The following is a 20,878-nucleotide window of genomic DNA, read 5'->3' as shown; positions in this document are numbered from 1 at the left end:
CACTCAGGGTGAGTATAGCTGGTAAAATCAGGATCACAGTAAAAGAATCTACAGTTCTTGAAACTATTTGCTGCTTTTTTTCTCCTCATTTGCCCTATTTTTCTTGCTTTCAGTGATAACAGAGCTCAAACTTCACTCTTGGAATTATTTTTTTAAACCTTTTGTTTGCAAACATAATGTGATACTTTCTGCTAACTTGTTTTAAGTGGATACCAGGACAGGCACCAAAACACAGCATGGAAAATGCAAATCCCAAAGTACAAAAAATAGTCCTTATCCAGCTTTCTGTCAGAAAAGGAAGCAGGTACATTTTTAGGAGGGAGCTCACACAGGTTGGTAGCAGCATTTGCAGCTTTCTGAAGAGCAGATTCCTGCACCAATGCTTTCAGATACCCCTGGGCTCCACAGGCCCTTGGCTTACCCCCACCCTGTCCTGGAGGCCAAGGCTGTTGCCAGCATGTTTGAACTCGTGTAGAGGGGAAATGGATGAAATTTAAAACAATTGTGTTGTCCTCTCTGAGGGCTTTCACAATTTTGTGTTACTGTGAGGTCTGGTTCTCCTGCCACCAGATGGCACCTAAGCCCAGGTGATAGGAAATACATCTCAACAAGCCCACAGTGATACTTTATTTCTTTAAATGTGCATACCTAAAAGAACTGTTAAATTTTATTTATTACAAATTATCACAGATTTATAGAAATATGAAAAAATACATTCACCTAAACTTGGCTATACTCAAAACACAGATCCTGAGACACATCTCAATGAAAAACAATAAAAACAGCAGATAAAAGTGTATGTTTCATTACAGATGCCCTAAAAGGTAAAACCAGATTTTCTGTGCATGGATGCTATTTCTGCATCTTTTTAGGCATAAACAATCATAATGTCAAGGAACATTAGATCAGTAAAATATCCCATCAAGAAGCAATCTCATTTACCATTGGAGTCCATCTGCTATGATGCACACTGGTGTGGACTTAAAATATAAAACACCAAGTGAAAATACATGTGATTACAAATAGAATTTTTATTTAGTCAAATGAAACACTGAATTATGCTTGAAACTACATCTGTAATGAAACTCTGACATATAAACATGGAACTAAGGCATTTCTAGAAGGATGCAAAGGCACAAATAACACAAGACTGGAATAGAACCTCAAAACAGTAATTTTCAAAGCAGTGACCAGGTAGCTGCCCTGAGGAGCTGGAGCCAAGGGCAGTGAGTTTTTATATCACAGTGTTACATCAGTTTCAACAAATGGTCCCATTGCCAGCCTCCGTACTTTGGGAATATTTCCACACTGTGCTCCATCCAGATTTGGTCTGGTTTTTCTAAGTGATTAATCCAATCCACTCTCATCATCCTTGTCAGCTTGTGCTTTATGAGAACGTTCTTCCCCCTCAGCCAGGCCCTGTGCTTCTCTATCACTGCCATTCCCTGTTAAAAGCACAAAAGCAAAGGGCAAATGAAACTCACTTGTGGTCTTTAACACTGAAAAAAGAAATATAGAGCCCAATTTTTAAAACTATTTAAATGAAAATCAATAAGAAATTCTCTGTAAAAAAACATTTTAATTCCTAATTTATTAGGATTGCCACATAAATAAAAGGAAGAGGTGACTGTAACTAGCAGCATTCAACAGGAGCTGAACAGACCCTTAGTGTGTCTGTGCCAAACCCTGTTTTCTCTGTGATTAATACTGTCCCTGTAATCTTACCATCCTTTTCCCATGAGCTGGGGCCATCTGGTTGGTGACAGTCTGGTGACAGCAGCAGATGATCCTTGGGCTCAGTGATTACCTCTTCTATCAAGGGTTTCAAAGGGGCTACCTCTTGATCTTTGGTCTCCAGGTATCCTTCTGAATTATCAGGCTCTGTAAATAAGCTTTGGAGAAGGGGTCTTAAGTGCTCCTTTTCATGCTCTTTATGGTTCTGACATACATTTGAAAAAATTGCTGTTGGAACTTCTTCTACTGAATTCTCCATCATGCTTTTATTGTTTTCCTCTAATGCAGAATTGCTGTCATTTGTCACTTCAGAAATTATTTCAATCTTTGGGTGATAGTCCTGCTGTAAAGGTAGAAATGTAATTGAAAAATTATTCTTAGATATGAAAGCCAAAGGAAGGGTAAATATCTCTTGGATCCATGTAACAGTTATCAGCTTTAATGTGCTGTTCTCTTAAAATATATGGAATATATGCTGAATATATAAACTCTGCTGCTTTGTGAATGAATTTTAGATTAGCAATTTCTCAGGCACCACCAATGAACTGACCATAAACTAATTAACAGTTCACAAAAAGAGCAGTGTGTGGGCTCTGTTCTAGTATTTTACTCCAGAGGAACCTGACCAAAATCTTCATCTGCTTCCTTGGAGAGCTGAGCAGCCTTTGGAGCAGGACAGCTGCCAACACATCCTCCCCTAATCCTCTTACCTTGCCTTTTAATTGGAGGCTTTGTTAGCCAAAACATTTTGTAACCCTGTTATGAGTCTGTGATCAAAAGAGCAAATCAATTCCATGCCTTATGATGGCTGTAGGAAAGTTGGCATTATCTTGGAAAGACTTGTAAGAGCATGTCCTGTACCAGCCTCTGTCTCCAGCAAGGCCAGTATGATTCTGTGATCAGCATGAAAATCAAAACTGTGCTTTTAAACTTTGTTGTCTTCTTTTTTCTCTTCTTTTTAGGCTTGTGCCTAAAAGATTAGTTTGAGCAGAGCAAAACTCTAAGGTGGACAAGGACTGGCTGCAGTAGAGAGGAGGAGTTTCAAATTTCTCTGTGATTTCAGTTGAAAAGTCAGATTTTATTCAGCAGCAGGCAATTTGCACCATATTATTACTAGTACAGTATAATCTCTAGTATAACACTACATCCTATTAAGAAATTAAACTTATGTAACTGTTGCATTACTGATCATAAGTTTTTATTCTATTTTTGCTAGACAAGAATATAAAAAAGTCAGATTTAAACAAAGGAAGGTTTACATGTAGATATGAACTGATGAAACCATCCCTTTTTGTTTGTAAATTTGTAAGTGATTGCACCTCCCAAACCAGCATTTCACAGCTTGGATTATCCTCATTTTGCAAAACCTTTGAAAATGTGTTTAGGGAAGTTTCATTGCTGGATTTAATGAAAATGTTACCTTTTGAACAAAGATTTCATCTTCTGGGAGAAACTCACTTACAACTACATCTTCTAAATCAGGCAGATCCTGAAAACAATCACAGATCAATAGTCAGTGAGAGGAGCTACTGTGACCCATGGCAAATGACATCTCTGGCTCATTGGACAACTCCTCCAGAGCAGTGCTCAGCAGGGTGTGAGGCCCCAGCCAGCAGGACCCCCCTCCATCCCCTCACAGGCACAGTTTGCTGATAAGCACCTGTGGGAAAGGGAAAATCCATCTCTCTCCAGAAATAGCAAATGGGAAAGCAATAGCTCAAATGTCAGACAATGCTGTTTTCTACTGTGCTGTGTGATTATGAAAGAAAACAGGATAAAGAGTGAGGCATTACCAGGATTTTAAAAGCAAACATGGTTTATTCTCTTAGCTGTTTCCTGTCTATTCAATAGACTTAATCCCAATTGCAACCCATCTCTATGGGTAAGTGCCAAATCCATATCCTGAAACTGCATATCAAGCAAACTCTGTTAACCTAAATACACCTAATAAACCAATGTTTTACTGTGAATGCCTCATAATTAGGACACAGAACTGCAAACTTGCTGAGAACTGTTTTTCCTCAGGTCTGATTTCAGCTTTCCACAAGAAAATATTATCTCAGACAACTATCATTTGTTGACATGAAACACAGAAGGTGGGAATGCAAAATCACAGGTAGAAACTAATACCTTTTTGCAATTTTTTCAACTGTAGGTCAATACTGGGATAAGCATTTCCTTTTGCTTTTAGATATTTTTAGCACTTCATGACTTTGTAGCAGGCTACTTAGCATGGTAGCATCAGGAACATCTGTACTGTCTTGTGTGGTGAAGATTATTATACAATTAAAATCAAGGAAGGAAATTTCTCCTTCCTGATATGGCTGCAGCTAGTGCAGCATGTCCTGAAGTCACAGAGTTTTATAAGAAGTGCATTAAAAATGTACAAATTAAGATCTGAGACTAATGTGGAGTTTGATGTCAACAGGGAGATGAAATAGGTCTTGTTTCAGTCATCAGGTGCATTTGCAGACCAAGTACTGGATAACCCAGTCCAGGTACGTGGGAATGTGATTCCCACACTGCCAAGGCATGTGCAGCAACAGGAGCTTGTTTCTGCTTGACACAGGGATGTCACAACCACCCACTGAAATTCTCCTCCACTCTGCTCCCTTATATTCCCCCTGAGACCATCTGGAGACTCAGGATATGAACAAGGACAGTGCTGCTGCTCCAGAGCCTCTCACCTTGGCATCTCCCCAGCCATTCCCTGCAATGTCAGCACTGAGGTTCTTTGGAATATCTGCACTAGGGTAAGTACTGCAGGCTCCTGGGAGAGGCTCTTTCTGTCACTAAATGTTGGAGAACAAGTAGCACAGAACACTGAAATGTGTATTGGTGTGTGATTTGGGTTTGGTTTTCCTTCTGTAGAATTAAAACAGTAGATTTTGCTTTTTACATCTCTAAAACCCCACAGATGTGTGCTTAAGAGTTACTTTTATAGTGCCTTGAAGTTTGGGCACAGGATCTTCCTATGGTGCCATAGAGCATCAAGGGAAAAACCAACACTGAATCAAGATCTTCACATTGTGGGCACCTACAGTGTCACTACATATTTACTTCAGACACTGTAAGATCTTTTACTTTTAATAATAATATTGTGCATACTTTAATTGCTGCCCCTTCTCTCCACTGTCTGTTTTAAACCTGTGATTAAAACCATCTAAACAGAAGGAGGCAGCAGCACACCCTCTAGTGAAGCAGTGGGCAGAGCCCTACAATAACATGGAATTTTTGCCTGGGAAATTAAGAGCAGGGCAGAGATATGAGGCTTTTCTGCCAGCAGTTAACAATATACAGGGTATCACAGTGTGTATTAAGGCTCTGGGAAGGCAGAAGCTCAGAAGCTTTTATTGCTGATTATATCACAGTCTGACACTGTCAGTTTATCAGCAGTGTCCTAATTAGGACATGTTGAACAATTCTCCTTTGAAGTGAGGTTGTATTTTTCAGTGGTATCTATGTCCTCCTCATGGTTAAATGTGGTCAACATATTTAAATGTTTCATCAGATAGACATTTTAGATAATAGAAGACCATACTACAAATGTGAATCACTTATTATATATCTGAATAATGTACATTCTGCTCTTCCTGGAAACAGACATCAGAGTTCTATTTTGAGAATTAATTTATAGTATCTAATACTGCTGGGTAACATTTACAATGATGGGGCTGCTATTTCTTCCCTATGGTTCTTCTGAAATAGTTCACATTTTCAACTGCATATTTCATTTGAGTTTTGATTAAGAGGACAAATGTGTCTAGTGGATTCTTTTCACTGTAATTTCTGTTTTTAAATGAGAGCCCTCATTAGCTTCTCCAGAGAGATCACAAAGATAGAAGGTAAATTTTAGGTTTTTTACAGGACAAAAGGATTTATAGGATAAACAATTTAAGGACAAAATAAACTTTGGAAGCATTCTTCATAAATGCTCCACTGGAGAGAATACCCCTGCAGCTTTACTTTTTGGGTTATTCTTTCTTTCTTTTTATTTTTCCTAACAGTAGACCTTTCTTAAAAACCTACCCATACAGTTTTATTAGCCAGAATGTTAGAAGAATTAACTTGTAAAAGACAATATACACACGTGAACTTCTCCAAGTCTGAATCCAATACATACATCAAGAGAAAGTGCTGCCAGTGTCTCCAGTTTGAACTGTTCAATTTCAGCATATTCCTTCTCCCTCTCAGGAAGCTCAGCCTGGTCAGTAGCTGCCTCCTGTCCTGGTAGATCTGCAGAATAATCAATATCAGTTGCAGAGAACTGACTGAATAAAAAATGTCTACATTGCAAGCACTGCAGAACCAGACTGCTGGGAACTGGCTAGCACTGCAGAATTCACAGCTCAACCCAAAGCTTGGTTTTTCTTTTATAGTCTGGGTCTCTCTTCTTTGTACAAATTAATATTTGCATTTTGCAATAATGTGTTCCACAAATCTATAAAAGCATTTCTCCATGTGTGAAGGTACAAAACCTCCTCTAGAGTGATGACCAGCTTCTGTTGGCAGAGACTGCCCAGTTTGTGTGGGAGCAAGGGAAGTCTGTAAACTCTCCTGGCCTTTCACTAAACCTGTCATGTTTGAGAAGTGGAGTTCCACCTTTAAATTGCAGAAGTTGCAGGTTAAGCCTTCAGAAATTTACTATTTGTTGTATTTAAAGAATATTTTACCCAGTATTGCTTGATTTCACCTTGTCAGTGTGGAAATCTAATGGAATGTTTTTATGTATGAGTCAGTTGGCTGGAGCCACAGCAGAGGCAATGCTCCACTAAGGGAGGTTGGCTCATCATCTCTGCATGAGATCTGCATCTTTGCTTTGGCTCTTCCCTGTGTACATTACCATCTGCCTCCTGGCTGATATTTGCACATTTGTAAGAGTCTGGTTCCTGTGCATCCTCTTGACCTTCATCAGGCATATTTCCAGATGTGAAATCTCTGCTATCTTCTCTACTTGGTAGAATTGTTATCACTTCATCACAAGAATCAAACCCCTCATTTTTAAATTTCTCAGTCTTTTCTTGAGCTTCTTCTCCTGATCTATTTGAAGTTTCTGATGTGTTAGAATTTCCATCACTATCTTTTGAATTTGCAGATGCTCCTACAGAAGAAATAATTTCATAAAAATTGCTGAGCTAATCTACCACTGCTCATATTAAATTTCCAAACACTACTGCAATGGGCTAGAATGTGCATCAAAAGCTCCTACTTTGAGCAGCTATCCATGGATGAGTACTCCTCCCAAGACTGCAGCAATGCTGTTTTGCCATCTCAACTCCCCAGCAAACAGAAGTTCCCCACAAAAAAAAAAAATCACCTAGAGAAAATGCTTAAATAATAAATGTCTGGTATTTCTAATACTTTGAAAAGGCTCACAAGTGACTACATATTTAAATACATCCTTGAGGATTTTGATGGATCAGCAACAAATGCTGGTTAACCTCTCCTTTGTGCAATCCACTTACTTGAAAAAAAATTTTAGTTGGTAGTCAATCCAAAGATGTATCAGATAAAGACTCCTCTGCACATTCAAACTGAAGTGGTCACAGACATCTTCCAAAACAGTAAGCACAAACCTTCTTGGGTATCTGTTGCAACTCCTTCCATGCTCTTTTGTTTCCTCTTTTCCTGTGCTCTTTCCCTAATTGCTGCTAAAGCATCAATACTATCTTGGATTTTTTTTCTCTCTCTGCTTTCCCATTTTTCCATTTCTGCTTTCTCAGCTTCAAGCCCTCCAACAGCCCAGGCTTCTGCACAGGCTCTAATGAAAACACAAAAGCTCACTGTAATACAGCTATAAAAGCCCACCTTTGCAACGAGAGAGAAGTTTAAAAGAGTTTGCAACAGCACAAAATAGCTGCAAGAGAAAAAAGCAGATAGCAGTGACAATCCCTTATGCAACAGGGATATACATTTATCTCACAAAAGAAACAGAGATATCCAAATGCTGATTGCTTATTACATCACCAGAGATTGGTCTGATATTGGCTCAGCTGTTCCAGACACCTGCTCAGGTTCTGTTGAAATCAGGAGAAAAAATACACTGCTTTTCACTAGGTATGTTAGATGTAGAACTCTGTAGTACAATACTCTTCTCCTCAAAGTCATCCACTTTTAATAAATTATACTGGTTAATCTTCCTTCCATGACAGTATTGACCAAAAATGGATGAGTGATTGTTAGCACCTGATTCTTATAGCTGTGGACAGATGGCTGTGTTTCTTACCTGTCCTTTGGGAAAACTGGCCTGTCATCCAGATATGTCAGCTGTTTTAGTCGAACAGTGAGTGTTTTTCTATAGTTAGCAATTTTCCTTATCACCTCATTTCCCATCAAATTCAGCACATGCTAGAGAAACAAGGGAAACCATTTTTAAGCTTGAGTAGCAAAAACCCCAGCCTGGATATGCACTTCCTCTGTCATTTCAAAAGCAAGAAATGAATAAAACACCCAAGGTGTTACAGGTGATCTATCAGAAACAAACCAATGTTTAATAATGTTTCTTTTAGACTGATACCTACTGTGCACTGAACTACCCAACAAAGCCACTTGATGGGGTTCACCCACACACAAACACAAACCCTCAGCTATTTTTGGCTTACCAGATTGGGCATGGTCTCCAGAATAGCTACAATACTTGGATCACTTAGTTTGTTGTGGGAAAGATCAAGAACAGAAATACTTGGGCATTCCTGCAAGTGCTGGATGTCTTCCACTGTCTGTAACTTGTTGTGAGCGATCTGCAGAGTCTGCAGGACTTTCAGACAAGCTGCCAGACAAGAACAGTACAATGCAAGGAAAGGTAAGAGTTGTCACTTCACAAAGGGCTTTATGAGCAAGTAGAAAACTGCATTGTCAAACTAATAGTTTATATTGAATTTGGAGCTTTTTTCCAAATTTGTTATTCTGCTATATATACTTTTTGACAAGGCCTCCAAAGCTGCTTTCTTCACCCCAGGAAAAAACGGGTGCTTGGTTTTAGGGTGGTAGTTTTTTAAAATTCACATTTCAAACTAAACAGTTACACAAAAGCAAGAGCTTGTGTTACAAAATTCTCAAATGCATGCAAGTGGTATTGTACAGAAATACAAGAGCTGATGACAGAATCAATCTTTTAGCAGATATAAAAGATTTAGTAATCGTGTCTACAACTGCCAAAGCACATCTCAACTGTAAGGTAAATGGTGAAAACTGGATTGTCAGCCTGTCTGCAACACAGATAAGTACTGAGATGGTATTAAGAAGTGAGGAAAAACTACCGAATTATCCTAGGTATCCATGTGAAAGTAATTTTTCTGTAGTAGTATTTTCTGTTTCTCAACATAGGTTTTATTCCTCCACAGAAGCCCTGTGGGCTTTGCTATGGATGTTGTGCAAAATTCTAACACAAATTAAAAATCCTTTGAAACTCATGCCACTAACAAAAGCTTAGTCAGAGCTTAGGAAATATGGGCTTGCCAGAGGCTAAAACCTTGCAGCAACAGTTCTTACAGAGATTTTCAATGGTCCTGATGTAATTGTTACTGATATTGAGGGAATCCAGCTTTTGTAAGGGTTCAAGGTTTTCAATTTTCTCAATTAAATTGAGTTGCAGGTATAGGGAACGCAGCTCTGTCTGAGCCTCCAAATTCTCAATTTTTCTTAAGCCATTGCATTGCAGCCACAAACATTTCAGTCCAGTATATTCTTCAAGATTCTCCAGTCGGTCAAATCCTGCAGAACAAAAACAGATGTTTTAAATTGAAATGGCATTGGCTGAAAATGAGTCTTTGGATGAGAAAATTATAGAAAAAAATAGAAAATTATAGAAAAAAAACCAGAGCTGCTGAAACAGCCTGAGAGAACATTGGTACTGAAGTCACTGCAGTATTTCCACTGAATCCCTGGTATTGTTTGTGGCCCATAAAGGGCAAAACCAGGTTGGTGCCTATTCTGGTCTGTATCTCAGCAGCCCTTTAGATGCTAAATAACACATAGGAAAACCAAGGCTGAATGTAGAAGGTAGCATATCCTATTTATTTGGAAGAATTCTTAGGCCAACTAGGGCCAGGTAACTGCATCATGCAAAAACCTGCTCAGAGATCACCAGAGGATGAGTAATGTTCATTCTAACAATTTTTTTTTCTTTCAGTGGTGTTTCAAACATGCAGCAAGTATTTACTGTTTATTTTCCTCTTGACCGTTTTTATTTGGCAGTAAAAAAGTTCCAAAAGGTGGAAAAAGCTTTTTATACAAACCATTTAAGGAAAAATATGTATATTTTCCTCTGAGTGCAAATCAAGACCAGTATTTTAATTTACATGTTTCAGAGGCTCCTGTTTCATTTAAAAAACCCAAAAATATGTCCCTTGATTCCTACTGATCCTGTGGATGGCTCCACAAAGCAAGTTAGATGTACAGTTTACTTTTCTACCTTCATATTGACTCATTTTGTTTCCTAAATCCAGTATTACATAAAATTGTGTTCTAATTTAGAAGAATGACTCAATACCTTACTTCAGTGAGCCATGAAGTAGATTCCCTGCTAAAATGCTACTTGGAATGATCAAGTTAGGCAGTCATGTCCACATCTTACCTTTATAATGCAAGTACAGTGTATCATTTAAGTATGGGGTCCAGTATAATTTCTGCTGTTTACAGATGTCTAGCAGAATCTTTTTTGTCATCCTAAAGCAGTACAGGAAGCAGAAGCAAAATAAAAACTGTATTTCAGTGCACATTCTGAGATCTTTGGTTTCCTTACAGATTCCATTGCAACACAATTAACAATTCTTTCACGATAGACAAATAGCTACAGCTTTCAAAATTATATTTTAAAAAACCCACAAAAACAAGGTGGGTTTTTTGTGTGGCTTTTCATTTCTACCTTTGAAGTGAGTTACCAGGCCCTTCTGCTAAAAAAAGGAGGGTTTATAGGAAAATAGGCAGGAAATTAGAGAGTTCATCTTCTTGGAAAAGGGCAGCAGGATTTTATGTTAGCTTTTGGTTCCAATGTAGCTTCCTCTCCAATTCTTTCCCCTGTTCCTCACTGCTTTGGTACAGGACCTTTGGAGGCAGAGCCAAAATGCAATATTTTTCTCAGACTAGAAAAATCAATGGTAATCAACCCAACATTTTATTGAACAGCTGACTCCAAAATAGCAGTCAGGAAAGTTTTGATATAGAGCTGTTAGATGGCTGGGAATGCCACTAGGAATTAACAGAATGCTTTGTCTGAACTGAGGCAGAGAAATGGCTAAATCTACTGGCACATGACTTCCACAGGAGTTTGCACAATTTTCTCCAGATCCATTAAATGACTTCATCATGTGGTTAGAATGTAGTTTGCTACAGTGGCCATAAACCCCAAACATCTGTCCAGATGCTGGAAATACCACTAATACCTGATTTATCCATTATTCTCAAGTTCATCTTCAAAACTGTTCTCCAAAACTGAGATCAACACACAGAATAGCAAAACTCCTGATGATGCCAACACATCCACAAACAATGTATTACCTTACAGAGCCTCTCTTTTCTACTGTCCTTTGGCTGGATGAGCTGGTTCCAGACTGCTGATCACTATCTGATTTTTGTTCATTCTCTTGATGTGCTCTGGACGTACCATTGACTTCTTTCTCTTGAGTTTTATCAGCTTTTTAAATAAGAAAATGATTTGCAATTTAACAGCAAGGGTGGGGAAAATGTGTCATGGTGCCAATTGCTTCAAAGAAATACTGAAGAGCACTTGAATATGAATTTCAAGAAAAGAGTGTTTTAACCAAGATTTCTGCTGAGATTTTTAATGAAACTTAACTTTCTTACACAGCATCATAAAATATATAGTAGCAATTGAAATCTGCATTTTTTAAATCAGAAAGTTGCATAGTACCCATTATTCTTAATATTCTTATAATGCACAGTCACAATAAAGTACTGACACCAATGGTGTTAGACATTTAATATATATTACATTTAATCAACACCAATTTGAGTTTACTGTAAAGAGACTTCAGCAATGGTATCAGTCATCCCAAGCGTTGTTAGTCTAGCTATTCTACAAATTTACCCTTTTGCACTCCTTGGAAGGTGTCTTTACACTGCCTTTGATTAATTCCAATTTCAGTATTTGTCTCTTCAGATACTTGCCCTGAACTTTCTACTTGCTCTTGTAGTTCATAGAGAAAGTGCAAACAAGATGACTGTAGCAGCTTACTTAAATATGACTGTATTAAAACATAATAATTGGACATGTTTAGTAACACAAGAGGCAATGGGCTGAAACTGAAGTACAGGGCGGACAGAGCATGGAGGTCCCTCCCTGCACATGTTCCGGAGCCATCGGACACAGCCCTGTGCCCTGAGCTCTGGGATGGGAGCTCGGACCAGGGACCCGCCGTGTTCCCTGACCCATCCGGTGCCTTGTGACTTAGAGCTCAGGCTGGCTGTGTGATTGCAACACTGGGAGAAACACTCCTCCGGCAACAGGAAAGAAATGTCGGGAAATGAAAAAAGACCATAGGAAGACAGCAACTGAGTGAGTGTGCCTCAGTTATGTCAGGATTTTCAGTGACTTTGCTGGCAGGAAGCACACACTCGCATTTGCATCCAGATCAGTGTGAGCAGCCGTGATGTGCAGGCTCTGTGTGCCGGGGAGAGCCGGAGGGGCTCACCTGTGCTCACAGCGCTGCCCTCACGCTCCGTGCGGGCACCTCCGCTCCCGGGCTCGCCCAACGGCGCCTCCGACGCCTCAGGCGCCGGGACCTCCTCTGTGCGGCCGCTGTCCGGGTCTCCAGCGGGCGCCGGCTGCATTCTAACACCCCCGAGCCGGTGGGCGATTTACGCTCTGCCTCTTTCAGACAAAATGTCCGCAGCCTTTAGTCGGCGGCACGCGAGGGACGGAGCGGAGCTCGGGCCGCGGCTGCCGCCTCAGCCGTGGCCATGGCGACGCCGCGCGCAGCCCCACAAGGCCCCGCGGCCGCTCCCGGCGGCCCCGCGCGGCGCAGGCGGCGGCGGGCGCGGGCAGCGCGGCGGGCCCGGCCCGGCATGGCATCGCGGGTGAGGCGCCGGCGGGTCAGGGCCGCGCCGGGGGTGGGTCCGGCCGGGACAGCCCGCGCCAGGGAGGGCTCCGGGCCGGGTCATTCAGAGCCGGGGCTGGGCGAAGGGCCGGGGCGCCGGGCCAGCTCGCTGGAGCCGCGCGGAAACGGCGCGCCCGGAGCCCGCTGTCCGCCGTGGGCGAGGGGCGGGCGGGGTGTGGCGGTGCCGGGCGGCGCGTCCGGTGCTGCCGGGGAGAGGACGGATTTGTGCTTGGTTAAAATACGTATTAAGTAGTGAAAGCGTGAGGCACAGCCAGCGCGGTGTGCGTGATGCGCTGCACCGTGCGTGGCTCAGGGACAGCGGCGGGTGCCGTGCTTTCGAGCGCCCTGGGCACTGACGCGCTGTCCTAGCCTGCTTTGTCTCTATGTAGCTGTTTGTCCTTGAAAGAGCCTGTTGTTTCTTTGTGTCTCAGCTCTCCCGTGCTGCTTATCCTTGCCTCTCTTGTAGGTAACTTTTCATCTTCCTACATTGGTTTTCACTTGTTCAGCTTCTGCTTTAATTGTTTTATTTACAGAATCGTTGATCATTGTTGTTGCAGTATAACTGATTAATAGCTCAACCCTAGGAAAAGGAATAAACAGTACCGAAACCAGTGAGGTTGGTGGTAGGTGACACCCAAATTTTAGCACACTGACTTGTGGTTTTTCTGCATCAAAACAGTGCTCAAACTGTAAAATGCTGTATCTCAAAATTATCCATACAGTCTGAAAAGTTTACATGGCTCAGGAGCCAATTTTAATTGCCTGTGTCTTCTTTTTTTTCAGGCTTGTGATCACCATGGCTGCAGTGGACCGATTCTCCCTCTTGTACAGAGAAATCAGTCGCTCCTGCAGTGTCTATGTAGAAGCCCTGGCTATTGTTGGAGCTTGGTACACAGTCAGAAAGGTTGTGTCTCTGGCCTTGGACACTTACAGTGCACTCAGGCTGCACGTGATTCCAAGGCTGAGTGGGGAGGTTGATCTGGTCAAGAAGTACGGGAAGTGGGCCGTGGTCACGGGTAAGAGATGGTGAATTTCCTTGTGTTTATGTAACAATGTAGCATACTGTGCCAGTACTGTGAAACTTGGTGGCTTGTGATGCTGGGTGAGCTTTGTATCACAGGCTGGAGCCTGTATTGTCTCTGATTGCAGGTTAATCTGCCTGAGCAGTGGCTGTTGTTTATTGCCTTTATAAATTAATTCTTCAGGAGATGGGCAAGCTAAGTGAGTTGATGGACTGCTGAGAAAGAATCACAGCAATTGTTGCCCAAATTTGCAAGGTACCTCTTGATCAGCTGCCAGTGTAGACAGGAATGTAGACAAGATCCTCTTTTTGCTGTGGGATATCATATGTGCCCTAGTTCTTCAGCAAGGTTTGAGTCCTCTACCTCTGACATCCCTGCCTTTCATTAAGGTTCTCCTTTGAGCTCTCTCTTGTTGTCATGGAAAATATAAAACTTTTATGAGGGGAATTGCAGAAGATGGTTGACAGTGTTGTCTTTACTGTTGCGTCTTTGAATTCAATATATTTAGTGCCACATGATCTCAGAAAAAGGAATAAAGCTATAATTGAAGGAACTGTCAAGAGAGAAGGCTGGTGTTGCTCAGTTTTTCACTTGTGTGTTCTGTTGCTGTTTTCTCTTGCAGGTAGCACAGATGGTATTGGGAAGGCTTATGCTGAAGAGCTGGCAAAGCGTGGTGTCAACATCATCTTAGTCAGCAGAAGCAAAGAGAAGCTACAGGCTGTCTCCAGGAGCATATCTGAAACCTATAAAGTGGAAACAGATTTCATAGTAGCTGATTTCAGCAAGGGGCGTGAGCTTTACCCAGCCATTGAGGAGGCTCTGAAAGACAGAGAAATTGGGATTTTGGTGAATAATGTGGGAATATTTTATGACTACCCAGACTATTTTACTAATCTGTCTGAGGATTTGCTATGGGACTTGATCCATGTAAATATTGCTTCTGCTACCATGATGACACATATTGTGCTGCCAGGCATGGTAAAGAAGAGGAAAGGGGCAATTGTGAACCTTTCTTCAGCAACCTGTTGTCAGCCAACACCGATGCTCACAGTCTATGGAGCCTCTAAAGTAAGTTGGGCTGTAGTGTTAAATGGCATGCACTGGAAACACATTCAGCAAGGATGTCAAAATACTTGAATGTTTCTAGGGGTTTGCTTTAATTTTGGAGGTGAATGATATATGTGTTATGCAGGAAACTCTTCATCCTCACCAGTGCTGGGCTTTGAACCAGTCAGTGCTCTTGGATTTTGTGCGAAGTGTGGCATAACAGTCATTCTAGGAGAAATGTTGCCTTTCTCAGATGCACAAAGCAGAGGCAATTCTGTGGGCCCTCTTGAAAGGGTCAAGAATTTAATCTCTCTCCAGCTGAACTGTGCACGTAGCTCAAGCCTTGCATACCAATATTTAGTAGCAGAAAGGGCTATACTCATGCTCAAGCCAGCACTGTGACACAGAGCGTGGCCAAATCATGTAATACCAAGGAGTGTTGTGGCATATTTGGGGACAAGTGAAAAGAGCTCCCCCATAACTGTCCTTCCTGAAGAGATCCAAGCAGTAATGAATAGGACTGGGCAGCTGGCTGATGCTGGAAGAATGAATGCTCATGGTGATGGTGGATTTACCCTGCATGGCATGCTGCTGAATCCACAAAAGCAGCTGGGATTGTGAAGGATCTCACCTAGATCCAGTGTCTAAACACAAGTGGTTATTGCTCCCAGCTGTCTGTGGCTGCCCTCTGTTGTAGCCTTGCTCCTGACATAGCTCTTTTATTTCCTTTAGCTTGGAGCAAAGCCAGCTCTTGGAACCCTAAGGTGTAAAACTCCTTGCAGACTACCTTCAGTGTGGAAACTGGCTTCCAGTTACTGTTTCTGTGCAGAGTATCTGCCCCTTTGATTTTGCCAAGTGTTTGTACAACTGCACTCTGAATTAAAACAATTAAAAGGCTTGAATGAGAAAGAAGAATCACAAATGTTCCAAAGTTTTTTGATTTAGCCGAGGTAATTAATCCAAATGCTAGGTCAGCAATCCAGCTTTAAGCCTGGCCTCTGAACACAGAAGTGAGAACAAGCTGCTGTAACATCCTAAGCCTCTTTGTGTACTAACAATGAACAATGCTTGAAGTGGTTGCTTAATTTTCCTAAAGCAGCTGTAAGAGAATTTGTACAAGATGCTTTCCCAACAAACTGTTGGGAAAACCTTTTGCAAGGCTGATTGGAAGCAGCAAGATATCTGCTCACAAGCTGAGTCTAAAATGCTCTTTCTAAGGGAGAACTGGCTGTGTGGCGCAGCCGGGAAGGCATCAGTGTTGCTGCCCTGATAAGACTGAGCCAGGCTCATTTTTCAGTCTGATTCCAGCAGTCCCAGTTACCAGCCATGTGCTTTTCTTGTTCTGTAAAAGTAAAATGAGCTAAAGGGGCTAATGCAGATACATGTTAATGAATCTTTTTGCCTAAGAGAGTCCCAGGAAACAGCTAACCTGGCTTGTGGAGAATGAATGCAAAATTTACCTGTAAATGTATTAAAGAATGGGACTTCATTTTATTCTTCTGACAGTAGTAGGTAGAGCTGTCTGTAGAGTATCCTTGCAATGCCCCCAGACCAGATAAGGTGTTTTAGATGAAATAAATGTTTTTGTATTATTCTTAAGCAGAAATTGTCAGATTGTGATAAGCAGTCACTTTATCCTGCAAGTTACTGTACCGTGGCAGGTTTATAGCAAATAACACAGAGAAATATTGATAATACTTCAGAAAATAATATTTTTATACTATTTATTAATATTTATTAGAACTGGTGCATAAAATATGTTAAAACTTTTCTGTAATTTTAATAAAACTTTGTCATGAGATTTCATTGTTAAAAAAAAAAAGAAAAAGAAAGTGTCTTTCTGCTTTTGTTTTTCTAGAGCTACTTGGACTATTTCAGTAGAGCACTACATTATGAGTGTGCCTCTAAAGGAATTTTTGTTCAGAGTCTAACACCATTCGTTACTACTACCAAAATGTTATCATTCAGCAGCATTATATCAAACAGATCTATTTTTTTTCCTACTGCTGAAGAATATGCAAGTCATGCTGTTTCTACTCTTGGGTTATCCATAAAGACTACTGGTTACTGGAAGCATGGAATACAGGTAATGGAATTCATTAAACTATTTCATGTTTGTCAGTAGAAGTAAGTCAGCTGTTTACTTTCTTAGGAGTCTGAATGAAAACTGCTCATTCTGCAGAAGTGTAATATATATTGTAGACTTTAAGGCATTGCTATTCTCTCACTAGTTCTGCTTATGCTTGGGCATGCTTACTTTAACATCAGAGAATGAATCCAATTCTCCCTTGAAATGTGCAGCAGAAATGGGGAAGTGACAAGTTTTTACTGAAAAGCAGAGTATCTCATTTCTCTTGGGGTGTTGCTGACTGGGCAAGTGTTTCACTGTCTTTGTAAACAGAAATAGCTTTTTTCAGTCTTAATATATTGAGCATATTTGTGCTTTGGGGAAGAGTGGGTAGGGAGGATGGAATAATAGCAGGAAAAAAACTGTCTTTTCCTCCATTTGTAGGGTTTTGATTTTTGGGGCAGACTTCATCATGCAGTTTTTTGCATGTTGGTCACATCTCATGTATCCTACCTAGTGGCTTCCTATGGCATTGGGTTGACTAGATGGAAATGAAGAAATGGGGATTAGTCCAAAAGGAATAAAAGAGACAGGATGCATTCTGGCAAAACGTGACAATTAATGGAAGTGGACAGAATGGCTGTTGTGAACTTAATCAGGTCAGGATTCAGTATTTATTTGCAGAACTGCTCAGCTGTGAGTGCTACATCCGAAACAGCTGAGTATGTGTGCTTCAAGGGGCTGAATTTAAGGCTTAGTTGATGATATTCTATCACTTTTTGCTTTGCTTTAGTAGTGATTTGAGAAATTGTTTATTTTAATGGAATCTTATTCTGTCTCTTTCTGTCATTTTCTTTTTTTCTGTTCTCTTTTCTCCCTATGCCTCTCCACAGTGGACGCTGGGCGAGTGCCTGCCGGAGTGGATGTGGGCATGGTTTGCTGTGTACTTGTGCAGAATTTTACGCAATCAAGGTTTGGCAGCCAAAGCAAAATAGGAGTGGCTCGATGTCCCAGGAGACAGTTCTGATCAGAGTGCTGCAACAATGTTTAATGGACCTTGGAGGACTTACTCTAACTTATCCATACCTTGTTAAGCAAGCTACGTAACCTAGACAACAGAAGTCTGGATCCTCTCTGTATCCTTGTATTAAAATAACTCCTCTGCTGCTTTCCTTTATGAGAGAGCGCTGATGTTCTTGATGTTAATCTGTACTCACTTTCGCATTGCGATAATAGGGCAGGAGCCCTAATAGAACAGATACACTGTTATTCTGTCATAAGTGACAATCCCTCACATAGTGCTACATGATGTCCATTTGTAACGTTGAGAGAATTTGAGACTCGTCCAACTCTATCAGAAACGGGACCCCAGAAAAACCAAGCCATACACAGCGACAGCTATGAAGTTGTGGAGAAGACGGGGAAGAGCTGGGGGGTATCAGGGTCAGGGACCCATCACAGGGCTCTGTCCACGGCTGACGCCAACCTCAGCTCCCCTCAAAGCCGTTTGCTTCAGTTGTGCGGGGTAAATCTTGTGTTGCCAACAACGCCTTCCGCTCGCTGGCGAAGGGGCTTTAAATCCATACATTTAGTTTGGGTAAGGGTTTAGGCGCAGCCTGCTCTCGGTCCTGCGGCTGCCGGCGCCATTCCCTGTGGATAACGGGACCCCTGCCCCGCCTCACCCCCTGAGCGCTCCCGGGCCGGCCCCGCCCGCGCCTGCGCAGCGCGGCCCGCGCCGCTCTCGCGAGAGCGCGCCGGTAAACAGCGCTCAAGATGGCGGCGGGCCGGGCGGCGGCGGCGGCGCGGTGAGCACGGGGCGGGCGGGACGGGCCGGGAGCCCGCGGCTCCCTCAGGTGCTGGGGCGCCGGCGGGGCGGCGCTCGCTGCTCCTCGTGTCCGGGGCGGCCTCGCCCGCCGCCGCGGCGTGGAGCACTCCCCGCTGGCTGTCACTTCACCTCCGCCCTGGCCGGGCTGGGAGCGGCGGCGCTGCCCCGCACGGTGCCCGGCCGCGCTCACTGCGGCTTTAGTGCGGCCGGACCGTACCGGGCCCGGGCTCGCTGGGCTCGCTGTGGTACTGGCAGTGCTGCCCGGACGGGACGGTGCTGCTGCGCTTCAGCCGGGGATCCTTGCGGCGTGCCCAGCCCGCGGGGTGGATGATGGATGGATGGATGGATGGATGGATGGATGGATGGATGGATGGATGGATGGATGGATGGATGGATGGATGGATGGATGGCCGGCCTCGCCTCGGCAGGAGCTGGGGTGACTCCGAGCGGAGCTGTCCAGGACAGGGGCAGGTTGGCAACTGCGAGTCCCGTCCTACCCTCACGGGGTGGGTGTTAAACAGAGCAAACCTCTGGGCGTGCTGCTCCTTTGCTCTTAGCAGCCATCATACTTCGTTATCGGGCTTACATACAACCTGCTATTAGCCACAAGGGTGTTTATTTTGCTCATTTGTGTGGTTGTTTTATTTTATTGCTATAGTAGTTATTAACCGATGAAGTGATACGGCAGGCAGAGCTTAGCCAAGGCCAGAAGTCAGTGCAGTGTAACTATGTTGAGTTAGGATTGAGGGGGAAACTTTGTAACTGCTCAGGCGCAGTTCCCAGTCTGTCGTGGTGCTGTCAGTCATATAAAAATAGAGGAAATTTCTGTCCCTATTACAAGGAAATACTTGATAATGCTGAATAAAGTTAAATGAAAATAAAGTAACAGCTATTGCATTCAGACTCGATTCATCTGCTGTGCTGTGAGGTCAGCCCATCATTTTCCCAAATCCTGTCGATCCCCTAATGAGGCCCCTACGCTCCAGTCCTGCTCCCAGCTGCAATGTACCGTTCTGTTCTGCTTCCCCAGGTGCTGTGACAAACCAGACATAAATGTTTTTCTTTTCTTATCTTTTAATGGCCTTGTATCTCTCAGTTGCTGGTTGAGTGTGTGCAGTTCAGAAGAATACTAGCGTTGCAGTTTTTCTTGAGTGTATTATGCACTTTGGAATGTAAGGGGGAGAGGCTGTGTCTCCATGTGGAAACACTTTCAGCACCATCTGTCAACTTCACATGCTGTTATCAGCTCTTATTTCCTCAGGTGCCCGTGTTTTTAGTAACTCGCACACCCTGGCTCAAAACAATTTTGAAAGACTTTTTTCATGTAGATTTTCAAGCACAGTCACTGCAGCTTTGCCTCTTCTGGTATCTTTTGTCCTTACCTGGCTTTGGCATAGAGTTTGAATCTGATTTGCCTTGTGTAAAATGAAGTTCTGTGCATTATTTCTATTTGCCATGTTTCTGATTGGGAAAACAAGTATGTTTTTTAAAATGTCTATGGACACTTTTATCACGTTAGTATTTTGTTTTGCACTTTTTCCCTGCCATGGAATTTGGATGTAATTTTTAGCTCTTTGCTCTATTTACATGAAGTGGTTGAGTTTGGTGGTCATCGTTGCCTGTTCTCTTGTGAGGTTAGTACCCAAGTGTTTCACATGTGCTCTGCTCTGAACAAGGGAAAAACTTCAGTGTTGGTGAAAAATTGTAAATGAAATATGAGGAACTTTTTTCCCTGTTATTTCTAAAACAAACTACCAAGGGTGCCTTTTCTCCCCTGGTTTTCAGACTACAGTAGCACACAATATTAATGCATCTAATGATTTTCTGTATTGCCCTGCCTTACAGGTTGCCTTGCAATCAGCTTTGCTAGTTCTTCCAGGGAGTTAACTTTGCCATCAGAAATGGAGTACAGGACTCAGCTGCCACATCCTGAGTGACTGAATCATTGAATGCAACATGGAGAAGAAGCGGAGAAAGAAATGAGCCTGTTCACCTGGCTTGACCTGAAAAGACCATGAAATCTCGACTTATTTTGGATCCAGCTTTCAGAATATCCAGTTGAGCAGCACAGTGAAAGCAACGTTTCCTGAAACAGAAATGAACTAGTTTATAAAGAAGAAAATTG

At 42.4% G+C, this 20,878-nt stretch overlaps 2 protein-coding genes across 7 annotated transcripts; one reads left to right on the top strand and one right to left on the bottom strand.

Moving 5' to 3' along the window:
* Window positions 1-627: 627 nt before the first annotated feature.
* Window positions 628-12,656, bottom strand: DNAAF1 (dynein axonemal assembly factor 1). 3 transcript variants are annotated; one of them, XM_063167832.1, is made up of 12 exons: window positions 12,387-12,656; window positions 11,233-11,368; window positions 10,310-10,401; window positions 9,226-9,447; window positions 8,337-8,503; window positions 7,961-8,082; window positions 7,311-7,495; window positions 6,578-6,835; window positions 5,858-5,970; window positions 3,155-3,223; window positions 1,726-2,077; window positions 628-1,445 (listed from the first exon to the last, which is right to left on the bottom strand). In XM_063167832.1, the coding sequence occupies exons 1-12, from the start codon at window positions 12,523-12,525 to the stop codon at window positions 1,348-1,350; spliced, it is 1,953 nt and encodes a 650-aa protein (XP_063023902.1). In that variant the 5' UTR covers window positions 12,526-12,656; the 3' UTR covers window positions 628-1,347. The 3 variants fall into 3 exon arrangements, with proteins under 3 accessions (XP_063023902.1, XP_063023903.1, XP_063023904.1); XM_063167833.1 differs by having other exon boundaries at window positions 1,726-2,074; XM_063167834.1 differs by lacking the exon at window positions 6,578-6,835.
* On the top strand, window positions 4,333-20,690 carry HSDL1 (hydroxysteroid dehydrogenase like 1). 4 transcript variants are annotated; one of them, XM_063167839.1, is made up of 5 exons: window positions 4,333-4,487; window positions 13,575-13,807; window positions 14,436-14,881; window positions 16,719-16,954; window positions 20,597-20,690. In XM_063167839.1, exons 1-5 carry the CDS (start codon window positions 4,384-4,386, stop codon window positions 20,688-20,690), a joined length of 1,113 nt encoding a protein of 370 aa, XP_063023909.1. In that variant the 5' UTR covers window positions 4,333-4,383. The 4 variants fall into 4 exon arrangements, with proteins under 4 accessions (XP_063023909.1, XP_063023906.1, XP_063023908.1 ...); XM_063167836.1 differs by lacking the exon at window positions 20,597-20,690 and adding an exon at window positions 17,822-18,105 and having other exon boundaries at window positions 4,335-4,487; window positions 16,719-16,946; XM_063167838.1 differs by lacking the exons at window positions 4,333-4,487; window positions 20,597-20,690 and adding exons at window positions 12,768-12,771; window positions 17,822-18,105 and having other exon boundaries at window positions 16,719-16,946.
* The last annotated feature ends 188 nt before the right edge of the window (window positions 20,691-20,878 follow it).

This window comes from Melospiza melodia, chromosome 13 (assembly GCF_035770615.1).
Source record: "Melospiza melodia melodia isolate bMelMel2 chromosome 13, bMelMel2.pri, whole genome shotgun sequence".
NCBI classification, from domain to species: Eukaryota; Metazoa; Chordata; class Aves; order Passeriformes; family Passerellidae; genus Melospiza; species Melospiza melodia.
The sequence above is the reverse complement of the archived record's forward strand: the minus strand, read 5'-3'. Positions and strand labels throughout refer to the sequence as shown.